The 16,221-nt window shown below is 35.1% G+C and overlaps 1 protein-coding gene across 1 annotated transcript in view; it reads left to right on the forward strand.

The window, feature by feature from the left end:
* The first annotated feature begins 686 nt into the window (after positions 1–686).
* LOC149139504 (glutamate receptor 2.7-like) overlaps positions 687–16,221 on the forward strand; it is a 48,540-nt gene continuing 33,005 nt past the window's right edge. Inside the window, exon 1 of the mRNA XM_089450747.1 lies at positions 687–883. Coding sequence (XP_089306873.1) covers positions 687–883 — 197 coding nt within the window. The remainder of the gene's footprint in view (positions 884–16,221) is intronic.

Below are 16,221 nucleotides of genomic sequence, written 5' to 3' on the forward strand. Positions count from 1 at the left end.
AAGTTTTGGGTCGCTTTGCCTGATTCCAACCTTCTTCCTTCCCTTTTTCTTCTACCGCTTTGGACAGGCAGTCTCTGGCGAAATGTCTGTATACAAGGCACTTCCATCATTTGAACGGTAGCTGTTCATAGTCCAATTTCTGCACATGTGTCCACAGACCTACCCTTATTTTGATGGCTTCTAATAGTCCGACCTCTAGATCTACCTCCACACAAATTCTGGTGTAGTCATACTGATCTTTACTGTTGGCCTTGTCTATGAATTTCCTAGGAGTGTTTCCTATATGTTTCAAAGAGTCCCAGTTCTAGCAATGAACAGGGAGATTGGGGAACCTTACCCACGCTGGGACAGCTGAAGGCACATCCACCACCGGATCGAAGTCTGGCATCCATTTATTTAGATACAGCCCTTGAGGGCCCATGAAGTAAGGGCCATTCCTGAAAATGAGATCCTTGTCCTCTTTTTCTAAAATTTCAAATAAGAAGTATCCTCTTCCGTGGAAGTAAGAGGTTACCTTGTTCTTTATCAGTGAAGCCCAATTCCTAGCAACCCAATTCTCTATTGATTTTGGGGAAGGTCAGAGACCAGTAAACTGACCGACCAGAGCACTATCCACCAGAGATAATGCTCCCTAAATCATACCTTCAGGAGCAAGGGTGATCTCGAGGATATCGTCTAGCTTTTTCATGAACTTGGCAGCTTCCACAAATTTCTTCTTGGGCAGAGAGGTCAACAAGGATCTGAAAGCCTCAACTGCAGAAGATGGATGGGGGGAGGAAGACCCCTGGGGGGAGTCGGCTCCTCCATGGAGGGCCAGCAGATCAAACCCTGGTCATCCACAGCTAGAAGCAAAGGCTTGCGGCGGACCGGCCCGCAAGGATTGGTATTCGTAGGAAGCAGGCGCGCGCGCAGTCTGTAGATCCCGCGGAGTGCAGATCTCGCAGGAAGCCGAGCCGACTCACAGGATCCAGAGCCGATTCCTGGCTATAGATTTATAGTTTTGTTACTAATGTTTGATGTATATATTCATGCAGAAAATAAGATGCTTGAATGGTTTCACTAAAAGTATGATTCGACTTGGCCTTAGTCTACTTTTTAGATTTGGATTTTGTGTAGTTTAGTAGTAGTTTTAAATTGAATAAATTATGATTTTGGGTGAATGAAAAAATGCATTCAAAGCCACTTATTCATGTTTTTACTTCCAATTAAAAGTAGAGGTTACCTTGGTTGGAGAAAAAAAATTCTCAGTTAAGTTTCATATGCACATTCTCATCCTTTTATTTTCTACATTTTTTCCCTTTATTTATTTTTTCTCTTCGAGTTATATTCCCTTATCCTTGTCTCCTCTGTTTTGTAGGTTTTCATTGGTTTTAGAATTTATTTTGTTTGAAGAGATTAGTAAAAGAAACTAGGAAGAACAGTCAAGGAGTTTCAGGAAGTTTCTTCTTCCCTTTCTTCTTCTGATTTTCATTTTGATTGATGTTTTTTTTCTTAAAACAAAACAATATTTAAAGACTTGTAATTTAAATTTCTAGAATGGGATTTGTAAAAGGAGAAAGTCCCCAAAAATGCACATCAATGAGTTATCATTTAATAAGCCTCAATTAACAAATTTATTTACAAGATAAAAGCTCTAATATTGATATACTTTTTATATATTGTAAACAATTTATGCAAAGCTCATTCTCCCGATTGACTTCCCTGCAGATTTGCTAACATTTGGTACTTGGATTTTTTTTATTTCATTTTTACATAACCATTTATATATACCAGTGTTTTATGTTCGTTGAAGTAAAATTTCTTTTGGTTTTATGCTTGGGCTATATTTCTATCTGTGTGATCCAATGGAGTTCACTCCAAAAGGAATATTATTAAAAGAAACATCATTATGCTATCTTTCATATTTTCACTTCACTATAATCTCTTACTACTTAATCATCATTTTTCCAAATGATCTCTAAGCTTAACATTGTAAAGGCTAATTCTATCATATGATAACGTATAACATATTTAGCTACTAAAGAAGCAAAGTTCATCAATAAAAGCTTAGAATTTTATGACTCTTCCTATCATTCGATCTTTAAGGAGTGGATTTGTCTCCCCATCCATTAATAAAATATTTTTAGAGTGTAATTTAAAAATAATAAAAGGCTTGAGGGATAGGGGATCTCACCAAAGAGTCATCCTACCATGAGCATAGGCACTAATAGTGGTGACATTATCACAATTGGTTACCAAGCTAGGATAATGGCTTGTAGCAAAATGGTTATAATTTTGGAGGTCTCATCACAAGTTGGCATGTTCACTATTATTAGTATTGGTGTATAGCATTGTCAATATCATCTCATCACCAAGCTAGGATAGTGGATTTCAAAGTAAAAAAATAAAAATAAAATAATTATTACTTATTCCTCTAAAGTATAAACTAATGGATGGGATATTGATACTTCTAAGGGTTAAAAGGTGACCTTGTTGAGACTATGGATTCATGCTGGCAGTAGTGGCACTACCTGTGACATTCGAGTATATCTTTAAGTTGAAATCATAAATAAAGTTTTTTTTCTTTAGTTCAACCTAATATCTATGCATAGCCGTCTAAAATATGATTATACTCTTATATTTAATACATGATATTTTATGTAGATGCTAAATTCTAAATTATTTTTATAGAGATATTTTTAAAAGGAAAGGTTTAGTCCTAACATCTCGTTTTTATTCCTTTTTCTTTGAGCTTCCTTAGTATTTGCCCAAAGATAATTGTTTCGCCCATTTTGTCGCTAACTGTTGTAGTACTCAATAAACCCCCATTTAATTTTTTTATTTTAGTCGTATAATAAAATTATGGGGACCATTTTTTCAATGCATGTAAGCTTTGTGTGTGTTTACCTCATTTCAGACTAATTTTCCTTTTATTTACACTTGTTTTGTTTTTACAGTTTTCTTAAGTTTGATTAAATTTGTTTGTTAATCAACTTTGTAAATAAGCTTTTGTTTAAAATATCCTAGATTAATAAAACATAGCCCCCAAGAACAAGATCTTCATTATTATTGTTAGTTGCTATATTTTCCAAAAAGTGCCTTTGGCTTATATTATAAAGAAGATGCAGTCTTTTGATAAGGTGGCCATGATATATCACAACCTTGAGACTTATTAATATCGGAAGTTTCCTTTCAAAATCCATGGTATCATAACTCTTGGGCTCATTTAATAGTGTTTGTAGTTTATTGGATGGAATACCCAGATATCTCATAATTCTCCTTTGCTCCCTTATATCGCAGAATCCCTATTAGAGTTTTGTTATGTGTCTCCACTCAAAACCTCCGATCTCTGATATGCGATAATCATGCTCCTCTGATCTCCAACTTTCGATAGTCATCCATCTCTGATCTCTGATTTTTTATAATCATCCATCTCTGATCTCTGACACACTATTTTCTCTCATATCCGAACACAATTTGCATATTAAGATTGATTAATCGAAATATCGCATCCCCCTATCTAATCAGAATTATTGAAATGTCACATATATGAAATCGTTGATATGACTTAATCCTCCACTTGCCAATTTTGTTATGGACTTGATATAATTATCAAAAATAATTTAATGGAAAATCGGATCTGCTCCACATCCGAGCTACCCAATATTGCAAGAATTTTGTGTTGTCTCATTTTAAAAGTTCTGATGATCCTTTCTTTGATATCACTAGGTTCTTGCCACTTCTTGCTTCCATATGGGGTCCCTCTTATAATAATTAAAAGTCTATTTTAAGTGGTTATGCAGGAAGTTTGTTTAGTTTTAAATTTAGTTTTTGTCTAAATTAATAATATAACTCACTACTTTGTTATATTTTGAAAAAAGTATCAAACCAAGGTCGATAAGGAAGAAGTAAGAGTCTGATCTAGGATATACGAATCAAATAGATCATTCGATCAAAAACCACTCAACCACATGTTGAGATCCAAACCAAAATAGACAAAAGGAAAATCTTAAACAAAAACTAATACGGTGAAGAGTGTCATCTTGTCAGCCAATTTTCTTAGTGGTTATCAACAGAAAATAAATTGAACTCAGTGACAAGCTTAACCATGCACTTTATCAAATAGAGGAGATCTACATTTGGCTGATGATTAAACAAAAATCAAACACCTAATTTAATTTCTATCTCAATTTTTGAGAGATGCATTGAGCTGTTGTTATTTTCATAATTTCACATTAATCTCTATATAAATATAATCTCCTCAAGGGAGAGAAGAAGTCATGATCCACACACGAGGAATTTTTGTAATAATTTAATTCGTTCTTTCGCAAAATTGTAGATCATAGAGAGGTTTATTGTAGATATTGTAGAAAAGTTATGACTATGTTATAAAGGGACTTTGGACTATTGCAAGCACTTTCATTTAGGGTCAGAGCTACTCTTGAAATTGTGGTAATAAAAGTTTGACATGGTTTTGATTAATTCTTATTCTTGTGTACTATTACCAAAATGCAAGATTATTGTCTCACTGCTAAAGTTTCATTTTTCTTTCTAAACTTTATTATAAACAGTATTATGTTTATTTCATATTATGCACTATTTTTATGTCATTGACATTTTGTTGTTGAAACTTTGTTAAAGTTATCTTTGCAGGGTAGGATGAGATTGGAATCAATCTTAATTCATTGAAGTATTCCCGTGGTGATTAATAACTATTTATTAATCATTTTCAAGCTTATTTTACTTTCACTTGTACAACTTAATGTGAACTACTTCCTCTAACTAATACAAAATCACATGAGGAATTATGTTAGTTCCTTCCCCCTGTTTAAGTTAACTTTCTCTCCAATTAGGAGAGGTCTATCCCATTCTAGTTCGAGATAGGTTTTTTATGTTTTAGATTAGTTCTGCATTTACATCTTAGTTTGCATCAAGTCCTCTCTTTAAGAGGAAAAATTTAGTTGTGGCTTGGCTAAACCCAAGATCAGCTTCAGGATCAATCTCTTGCCTGATCAACAAGAGAACTCGTCTGATGTCTCTTCTCTATTGGTAGGTTTATTCATATTCTAAGCCAATGGACATATAAATAATCTAACTGGACCTAGTTTAACCTTTCGGAACCACCATTTCAACGGAAAAGGAACTGCTCTAAGTTCTCGATCTGGTGGTATTCCTTATAATGTTGTAAGGATATATTTTCAAGCCTTCAACACCTAGACAGCTCAAGAGCATTTAAAAAAGACATATCACCTTGAAAAAGGAGTAGAGGGATACAAAATAAGAATTGCAAGAGGCATTGCAAGGAAAAAAGGAGGAAAAAAGAGGAACACTGGATTTGTTAGCTAAGGCAACTAATGTTTGATTGTTGACATGTAATCAAGGTAATTTTTTTCCCATTTTCTCCAAGTGCACAAGTTTATATCAATCATATACGAAGTAACGCAACAAATTTGTTGTGCTACTATCAAAAACATCGAGGTTTAATAGAAGATCATAGATTCGACATTTTTTGCTATGTATGGAGGTTCAAGAAGGTATTTAAAGATTGTCAACACCATCCAACAACCATTTTTCTCAGTTAGAGACTTCGAGACCTGGTCAAATTCATGTGAATGAAGTTCATTTCACTCAGTCATTTCACTTTTATTGCAGATGATGATTTTCAAGAAGGGAGGTTTGCAATTGGGATAGATGTTTTCTGAAAGGTATTTGATGTTTTCGGGGTTTTCTTCCACCTGTCCCGCACATTAAAAAGTACAAGATATGATAAAAAGTAGTAAAATGATGAATTGACTGCACTTAGTTGCTGCGCTTTTTATGAAGAAGGAAGTAGCACAACAAATTCAAACTGCTCACTATATGGAAGCGCAACAAATTTTCTTGCACTTCCACACAGTCAGTAGTGTGACCTTTAAATTTTGACTCCAAACCTTTTGGAATTGATTGATATGGTTATGAAAAGTGTTCTCAAGTGTTTTGGAGATTCAAACCTCATCTTTATGTAGGCATTCAATGTATTGCTTAAAAATTCCTTTAGTCAAACAATTTCCTAGTTTGTAGAAGGTCGTTCTATAATCACTTATACTACAAGCAAAAAACTAAATCTTTTTGTGGAATTTGATTCCTAAATGGAAGAATTAATATTTTTGTATGTATATATGATGTAATTTTGATTGATACTAGGGTTGGTCAGTGTGTGATAAAGAAGAGACATTGTGCATTTTACAGTTTTATTTGAAAAATTCAGTGAATGATGAAGGTCGAAGTCTACTTGTTCAAGGATTATTGTGTCAATCATTTATGGTGATGTTTATTTCATGTTTATGTTTCTTTATCTTCTGTTATAACCATGCTTAAATGTTATATCTTTAATGTTTAGTTAAAATAAATTATTTCAGAATTCACTTTTAGGTGCTCTGCTATAGATAACTAAAAATTTCAGTGTTTTTTCCTCCATCATAATATCTAAAATTCATCCTCAGCTAGATGCTTTAGATATTATCAATTTCCTTATTCTTTTACTCACCTCTCTACAATGAAATTTGACAAAGACACCATAAAGATTTCCTTCCTTTCCCCTATCTAACGACTCTTCATTTCTTGTCATAGCATTGAAAATCATTAGCTTGATTTAACTCCATGCCTAATGGATTTTCCCTCACCCCTGCCATCAAACCGTTAAAACTATTCTACCTTTATCTATATACCTAGCCTAAAATCAAGAATATTTCATAAGAGAGGGCCCTCTATGGGTTTGGAAGGGCTAGCTTCCAACCGTAAATTTTGGTTTGTGGTTACCTTTGCATTCCTCTCCTTAGCCTTGAGGACTTACGAAATGATAACATAATCTATTTAATTGTTATTGAGTAATGTTAAGATAAGTGTTCCCTCCACCTCACTTTCTAAGTTTATTCTCATATCTATTTTTCTCCTCTCAATCATTCTCAGTGGGTGGGCCTAACCCCATATTCTAAGATATTTTTTATCGAAGTATTGACATCATCCTGATACAACCATATCTAGTCCAAAATTTAAAAAAAATGTAGACCAACAAAAACATATCCATATTCAAGTTTCGAGCGATGAGGAAATTAATCAGACTTTTGGACCAGACCAGGTTGAAGTCGTTTAATAATATCTAGGTGGAAACCATGGTCAAGATGTTAACACTCACGAATTCCCATATTGGTCTTGTTTGTGTTGGGATCCTGGATTAAAGCAACGACGAGAAATCATATCTAGGTGAAAATGAGTATGGACCCCCATAATTATAGGAAAGTGTACCATTAACAATATCTAAACAATAGGATATAAGCGGAAGTTCTAGCCAGCGTTTTGTAGGTTAAATGATCAGTTTTGAGTGAGTCATATGAGGGATCTAGCCGTGGGTTTTAACATAGTGTGGATGTGAACTTAAGTGCCCGACCTACAGTCTTGATTTTTGAAATTTTGGGAAATCCCCTTACAAAATTATATATCAACTAGCATGATCGAGAACATCTTAAGTGAGCTTAAGTGCCCAACCTACAGTCTTGATTTTTGAAATTTTGGGAAATCCCCTTACAAAATTATATATCAACTAGCAGGATCGAGAACATCTTAAATTGGGTCCACATTGTGGTTGTAAAATGGGAATTTGTTGCATCAAGTGGTATTAGAGAAAGTGATGCTCTTGGGGTTCAAAAAATTAAATATATCATTAAAAGCAATTTAGGATTGTGAGCATGATCTTATAAGAAAGGGTCTTTTTCCTTTCCAAACTTATTATAATGTCATTTCAATTGAAAATGCATGTGTTGAGCTCTTCATCTATAATATTCCTTTTTCTTGATATGGTTAAAATGGATGAAATCTACCCATGGTATTTTCCCATGGGATCTATCCATGGTATATGCTTCCATTTTTCAAGGGAAAATAATAAAATAAAGTTTCTAGAGAGTTCATCAAGCCTATTAAAGGGGATACGAGCTAGGCATTGAGATCACCAGGAGTTTGTCATCTTGTTTTGTTCATTGCGAACTTGGTGAGGGCAGTTCCACTTTGATCCGAAAACCCACGGTTAATTTGTCTGGTGGATCCATCCAAGGTCCATGATTGAGCTTCAATATCTTAGATTAGTCTTTTAATGACCAGTCATGCATCCAAGGTCCATGATTGAGCTTCAATATCTTAGATTAGTCTTTTAATGACTAGTCATGCATGCCATTTGCAGGGGCTCCACTCTTATTTGTATGGGCATGTATCTTGTTTTTAGTTATTAATATAAATAAGAAGTTTCATTTTGAGATGCCTTTTGTGTTCGATGTTTTTTATTATAAGCATTTTAATTAGAACACTCAAGTGTGTTGTGTCTATTAAAATTTTTAACGTTTGCGATCTTCCAGTGGTATATTAAAATTTTTAACGTTTGCGATCTTCAAGTGGTATGAGAGTTGTGCATCGCCATCCTGAGGGTTTTTTGTGGGGAACTTAGGTGGGATTTATTCTCATAGCCGACATTTCCATGGTCCTTGATATTTGATAACAACCAAGTTGGTCTCTTATTAGTCCCTGCCTGGGACTAATAGCGATCGATCGATCGTTGACCTACCATTACTTGATATTTTGACCAGTTTTTTTCTGTGTTTTGGCATTTTAACCTAAGTTTGATGCTCCCAATTTTATTCAACAAAATTTTATCCAAAGTTTTTGTTCGGCAAACAATTGAGGTCTTATTGCAGCCTTCACGTTGCCCGATGCAAAAATATTGAGGCAATCTTATGTTATCCAAAGTACGTTGTGGTAGGCTGTGGAGGCAAAGTTTGCAATATCATCTTATCCTAAGTTCTTTCTGGGGCCTCTTCCACGTTAAGCCAGCACCTAATTACCTAATTTGCATGTTGACCACCTGTCACAGCCCGTGTTTACCACCCAAGCTTACACAGCTTATGGAACCCTGTCAAAGCTTATCTCACAAGAAGAAAACCCTGCGAGGAGCCTTTCACCTCTATGTACTCGTCTCTGGTGAGTTCTTTTGATCTACACCGAAGCACCTGCACCATAAAAGACAGGGCAAGCGAGGTAAGCAACACGAGAACCAGTACAAATATGAAAAAAATTGCAACTTGTGCCATAGACCACCACGAATATTTCAGGTTTGCCAAAGGGTTCTATAGTTCATGTTTCCAGTCTTTCGGCATCTCAAGGGTTTCTTTTATGTTTTATGTAGTATGACTGCATTGTGCCCATTTATTAATATTGAGGCTTACAATGAGAACACCAGCCGACAGGCCCAAATTGGATAGCTCAAGTCACGTAATTCTGTTTTCTGTAACAAGGGTTAATATTGCGTATGTTTGTTTGGGAATTAATCCCTCTTTCTGGTCACAGAGTGATAATTTAATGACTTTTTCTTTGTAATGGCTCATGGCTCTTGATGTAGGTAAAGTTTATCCAAATTTCGATACGTACCAAGCGGTGTCTGGCTATCCGATTTTGCAAGTTAAGGATTTTGGGGCTACCAACTGTTTTACAATTTCATGTTGTTCCTAATTTTCCTATCTTCCTACTGCGAATTCCACGACAATAATTTGACTTCGCTTGATTTCAATAACCTTTAAAGGTATAATCCGACCTTACGGTTCTCTTATAACCTGTGATTCACTTTATGACTATTATGTTTTCGATTGACCACTAACTCTGAGCTATGCAATGATGTTCAGCATTGGTTAGTGTTCTTTGGGAAGGAATAACTTCTACAAAATTTGTCATTGAGGGTTTATTTTCTATCTCATGACTTTTATTCCTCGAATGTCAGGTTCTCAAGAGACTATTTTTTTTTTTCTTTCTGGGGGTTTTGTAACCATGACCAAAACCCAGTTCATGGGTTGTCGAATTGTTAGGGTTTCATACTATTAAAAGTTTGTTTCTTTCTATTTTTTCGCATTGTTCTGTCGAAAATAATTTTAAATAAATTGTCGTTATATAACTTTTAACTTCGATCCTGTGACCATTAAGGCCAAGCGTTCCATTTAACAGTACATGTGATTTTGTTCATACTGTGTAACATGATTTGGTATATTGTATATGAGTTGTGAGCATACATTGAATTCTTGTTTTTCTGTGAAGAAAAAGAGTTATTTCTGCTCCAGATTTTCATCACATTCTACAGTTTTTACCGCGACTGATATTTTAATTTGATTGAATAGAGCATTGTTTAATCCTCAACTATATTATATGTTTGCGTGCTGCAATATTGAAGTGAGAATTTTGTTCTTTCCCCATTAGCAGGTGTATAGCAGGTGTATTACTTATTAGGAAAATTTATTTGATAGAAAATTTATCTGATATAATGACAAAAATCTATAATCTTTTAAAAACAAATTCATAAAAAAGTCCGCAATCTCTGAACAATTTTCAGATATTAAATAATAAAAATCCACAATCTCAGAGCAATTTTCATTGCCGCAATGTTCAGAAAAAAGGAGAAAAGAAAATTATTATACCTAGTCTTTCTCGAGATGTTTCTTGAGGGGCAGAAGCTGTCCGACCTGTTCTTTATGGGGAAGACGCGGTCCGAGGTGAAAATATTCTCCAATTTTAGCATCGTACTTCTCTTCACTCGCCGAACTGTCTCAACAGCGTTTCATCACTTTGATCATCTTCAGACAGACCGACCTCGCCTCCACTATTTTTTTAATATATATATATATATATATATATATAATCAAAACGTAACAACAAACTTCATAGTCTTCACTGTGCCCGTAAATCGGAGATGATTAAGAAGTAATCATCGTTAGTTTCCATTTATTTTTTAATATTAAATTACATTATTGATATAAATACGCTCTATCAATTGGAGCTTCAACCCTTTGTAGGTTGATTATCATATAAGAATACTCAGCTAGATGTGGGAATGTGAGAAGTTTAAAAATGGAGATATAGCTGATAAGTCTTAACAAAGAGTTTCTAATGTTAGGTGAAAAGGAGGAAATGGTGTATTTTTTCATGTCCTATTTACGAGGTAATGGTAGTTTTGAATGATTATTGCACGATTAGTGGAGAAGTTCGGAATGGTCAGATCGATAGAAGTCACTTTTATACGACACTAGCATATTAATGTGGTAGTTGTCTTCTTTGATGTGGCTAATGCCCAATCAATGGTGGTCTGTAGTTTAACCTACAGGCTGGTTCAATGGCTTAATTTTATTTTATTTTATGTTCGAAACGATTGAACAAGCCGAAGTTATAACGATATTTTGTTAATTTGAAAAATTAAAAAGATGAAATGCAATCTTGGAATTGGTGAAATAATTTGTTCGCAATTTATTCAAGCATAGGTTGCATCCCGGTCTATGAATTTTATCCTTAATATCATTCTTCTAATTCTTAGATAGTTGTTAATTATTATTGAAGTAGATGACATTTACCAACAAAAATGTGATTACCTGCAATAAAGGTATTCTTAACTAAATTGAAATAAAAATAGCAGATAAAAACGAAGCGAAAATAAATGAATTTTTTTTGTTTTGTTTTAAATGAATAATGTACGCTAACCTTTTTAATATTTCTAAAATTTTTAACGTAGTCTACATTTAGTTTGATAAACAAATTACTCAAATTTAATAAGAAACTGAAAATTGATAATAAAGAACGTCACCTTGTCTCTATATTAAATAATCAAACTTAGTAAGCACTAGGAAATACTGTGGAATATAACGAACGCTCAATTTCTTGATAAAAAGGACTTAAATTTGAAAAGCCGAGGTGAACCACTCAAGCGGCGTCAAGTGGGGATGCTATTTGTCAAATGATTATTACTTTTTATTTTGCTGGTCAAAGGTCAAGTTGAATGGCCAAAGTGTGGATCCTGCTTTATAATATGATCACTGCCACGCAAATTTTAAAATTTATCTATGCAAGTTGGATATGAGATGAATTGGAAGCAATCGTAGTCAAAGCCGCCTAGGAAAACATCCAGTCTCAGGTCGTCGAGAGAACTTTGGTCAATATTAAGCAGCTCCCATTTAAATTTTCAATTCAGGCAATGGTCAATGCCAGGGTCTTCTCCGACTCTTGGCACGCGCAGTTTCAATGTAATGGAATCTAAACACTAATTTCACTACACCAATTTTCAATGTAAGGTTCTCTCATAGAACAACCGAAGTGTTTGGTAATTGTATAGAAATTACACGAAGGAAAACATATATTATTCAAGGAGATAGAAAAAATAATATATTAGGTCATGATTTGATTTCAGTTCGAATACCGCATGTACACAACCCACAAAAGTAAATGTACACAACCCACAAAGTAATGAAAAATCCGTTTGTGAAAAATACAAAGATGTTCATTATCAACGTACAACTCAAAAATCGATGGCGTCCATTTGTCCAAGGAGAGAGAAAAAATAATTTATTAGGTGATGATTTGATTTTAGCTGGAATACCGCACGTCAACAACCTACAATGTAATGAAAATTCAGTTTCTGAAAAATACAAAGATGCTCATTATCAACGTACAACTCAAAAATTGATGGCATCCATTTGTCCCATTGAAAATGTAGTCAAATAAGTATTTATCATGAATTTTTTCACTCCTACCAGACGTATAAATTGAGAAGGAAGAATTAAAAACAAAAATATTATTCAGGTAAGACCAAACGATTATAAGATGCTTTGCCCAAAAAAAATGGACATTAGGGCCCAATTTTCATGATGGAAAAGCACAAATATAACTCTAGTGTATATGAGCAGTGGCAATATTTTCACGTTGTAACTCTGCTGATTTTCAGAACGGCCGAATCAGGGGTTATCTCATACCGTAGGTGCTCTTTCCTGCCTCCTTTATTTTTGGCTGAAATAACACAAAGCTGAGTTCATGCACAAAATTGGGTCAACGTGGCTTTTCCCCTACACGTGGGATTAAACTAATCACACGTCCATCAGCCGAATGATTTTGTTTCAAAACAAAACAGAAAACGAAAATTCTCGGCACTCCCTCCCAAATGGACTCATATTCCACTTATCAATTTTCTTGGCTTCCCTGAGTTTGCAAGTGTAATCCATGTCTCCCAAATGGACTCATATTCTACTTATCAATTTTCTTGGCTTCCCTGAGTTTGCAAGTGTAACCCATGTGTAATCCATGCAGAATGGTGGGTTCTGTTCGCTTTTGTGGGCGTGCACCTGTATTGCAAGTGTAATCTATGTGTAATCCATGCAGACTGGTGGGTTCTGTTCGCTTTTGTGGGCGTGCACGTGTAATGCCGTGGTTAATGCACTAAATTGAATGGCATTACGGCCACACAACATAATTTAATATAAATTTTGATCCCATGAAAAAGTGGCCCCAAAAAGCTTTAAATTAATTTAAATGTGTGGAGTTAGTAACTCATATTTAGTGAACTTTACATCCTCTTAGTGCAACAATTTAAATTTAATCTTTAACAACTAAAATTAAACTTGGTAAAAATTTGTGAATCGTAACATAAATGTTTTCTCTGCTAAATAACAACATAATTTACTATAAATTTTAATGTGGATTTCAGCAAGAAAAAATGTGGCCCCACAAAAAGATTTAGATTAATTTAAATGTATGGAGTTAGTGACAGTCCTCTTAATGCAACAATTTAAATTTAATCTTGAACAACTAAATTTAAACTTGGTAAAAATTTGTGAACCGACATAAATGTTTTCTCTGCTAAATAACAACATAATTTACTAAATTAAACTTGGTAAAAATTTGTGAATAGTCACATAAATGTTTTCTCTGCTAAATAACAACATAATTTACTAAAAATTTTAATCTGGATTTCAGCAAGGAAAAATGCGGCCCCACAAAAAGATTTAGATTAATTTAAATGTGTGGAGTTAGTGACAGTTGGAAATTGAGCTTATTTAAAGCCCTTCCCAAAAGCAAACAAGCATTTCATCTCAACTTCTTTAACATTGTGGTTTTGGCTTGGTTGGGCTTGTTTGACGTTCTTCATTAGTAATGTAACGTAGAGAGGAGTTGAGGAATCAACCCACGAACGCTTCTCTCAAAACGAATTTGAAATTAAAACTCACTGTGATACAGCACCCACATGAATTGATGTCAGCTAGCTTCTTTGCCAAAAGCACAAAAAACGGTGCACAAATAAAAAAAAACATTCCCTTACGGCAGGGACTACCGGCTGCATGCAGCACTAGTTTTTCAACTAACTATTCCTACCGCCTCTTCAAGTACCAGATCTACTTTTAATATATATATATATATATATATATATATATATATGTTTCTGGGTCTTCCCACGTTGATTGGGGTTTGAGGGCACTCGTTATATCCAGGGTACTTTTCCCTTGCTGGATCGTGGGATCAGAGGTTACAAAAAAAAAGACCGAGTGAGCACTTGAAGCTCCAAATCTGTTCCAGGAAACGAGTTGTGGATATTTGATTCCTCACCAATAGTGATTCATTGATGCATCTATGGCAAGTTTATGAAGGATATATTCAGCGGAACCAAGTGTCAGCCAAGTCCAGAATTTGGATTAGCACCGAAATTAATTGAGAGGGCCACGAATTGTTTCGCTACAGAAACTGAACCGAATTGCTAAGGGTTGATCACATCTTGGCTCATATTCCTATAACACAGTGCATCAGTGAAAATTGTTGGATGGGATTGTCGAGGGCACATCCTTGATTTCTGAAACTGTGCGGCCATCGTGCAACTGTCTGAGGACCGAGAGGCCACACAAGCCATCGCCAATGATTAACCTGAAAGGGAAAAGAGACCAATTGCATCCTGGTTGGGGCCACAGATCGATTACACTAGGCGGAGGGTTGTACAATAGTTGTTGGAAGTTGTCACTGTGGTTTAGGAGGAGGGTTGGGCATCCTTACAGCCGTTGCGTCGTAATTATAGAACCAGATTTTTCTGAGCCGCATTGCAGATCAAGAATGGAGAAGGGAGGAAATCCATATGGATAGCTGTTATATGTAGTTATAAAAGCAGAGAGGTGATCTCTATATTGTGGAGGAAGAGCCGAAAGCACCCTTATTTTGTATATCAGTTGGGCATAGGAAACTATTCGTAGCAAGAGCAGTGGAGAACAAATAAGATCACACGACTGACCATACTTTGTTGTCCGAAGATTATACGTCGAGGAGCTAAAGCGGTGAATATAATTCGCATATAAGTCTATCAGAGCCACAGAACCGCTAAGAGACGTAGGTGTGGAAACTTAGTCGGGTTACTTTCATGGAGGAGCTAAAAGCCATTACTATAGGGCCACATGTCAGTCAAGGAATGAGGTCCCGACACCTACGTGGATTACTTACTCGTGTAAGTTGTAGTGGAGATCATAGCACCGAGGGTCCCAACTCTCAGTGGAAGCCAAATCTAGGACCCTCAAACTGGCGAGCTACAGAACTGATATAACGAAAGCAGATAACAGAGCCAAATTTATTGCAGCGGTAACATGACCTGGCTATTGGAGAAAGCAAGTGATATCACATAAAGATTAGCATATTAGTTATGAGATCACTTTCCCAACAAGCAATCATGAACTGAAGCAAGATTGGCACCAGTTTGCATAACCAGTGATGAAGATTTTTGGGGGACTAAGTTGTATCAATTTATATAGCCAGAGGATGACGAGTTCTATATTAGGGACCACCTATATGAGTTTCCTTGAGATAGAATGGTGAGCAATTGAACTGTATTAATATTTTCCTTATGATCAAATTAAAAAAGTTTTAGTTGGAGGCCAAACTAATTTACTTGTGAGGGTTGAAAACCTCTTTATAAACCAAGATCATCTTGCATTAAGGCCAAAGGTAATATAAGTAGAGGCCAAATTTCATTATTTTATGGGAAGAGTTCTATAATTTTATTGGATCGAGTTAGCTTGCAATTGGAGGTCAAATTTTCTATTTAAATTGGTGTCTGGAAGTTTTATTTAGAAGGGAGAACAAATTTTCTTGTTCCCTTGTTTCTAAGTATTGTGGTAAAATAAGCTAGAAGGGTCGAGTTACAATAACCAGAGGCCTAAGGATCTCTTGAAATTTGGGGGAAAATGAATCAACTAACTTTGTGCTAGACCACTTACTGTTTAAAGGAGAAAATCAACCACGTCGAGTCTTTCATGAGGACAAGATATTTTTGAAGATCATACAAAGGATTTTTGACAACATTTGTCCCACTTCTTGTAGCTGATCAGAGTTGTCGCAGAGATCGAGCTTCTTGAAGGAAGTTATGTTATGTTGTCTCCAGTAACT

The sequence above is a fragment of the Pinus tabuliformis genome, chromosome X, assembly GCF_031772625.1.
Source record: "Pinus tabuliformis cultivar Carrire ecotype Pingquan chromosome X, CPIR1, whole genome shotgun sequence".
Classification (NCBI taxonomy): domain Eukaryota; kingdom Viridiplantae; phylum Streptophyta; class Pinopsida; order Pinales; family Pinaceae; genus Pinus; species Pinus tabuliformis.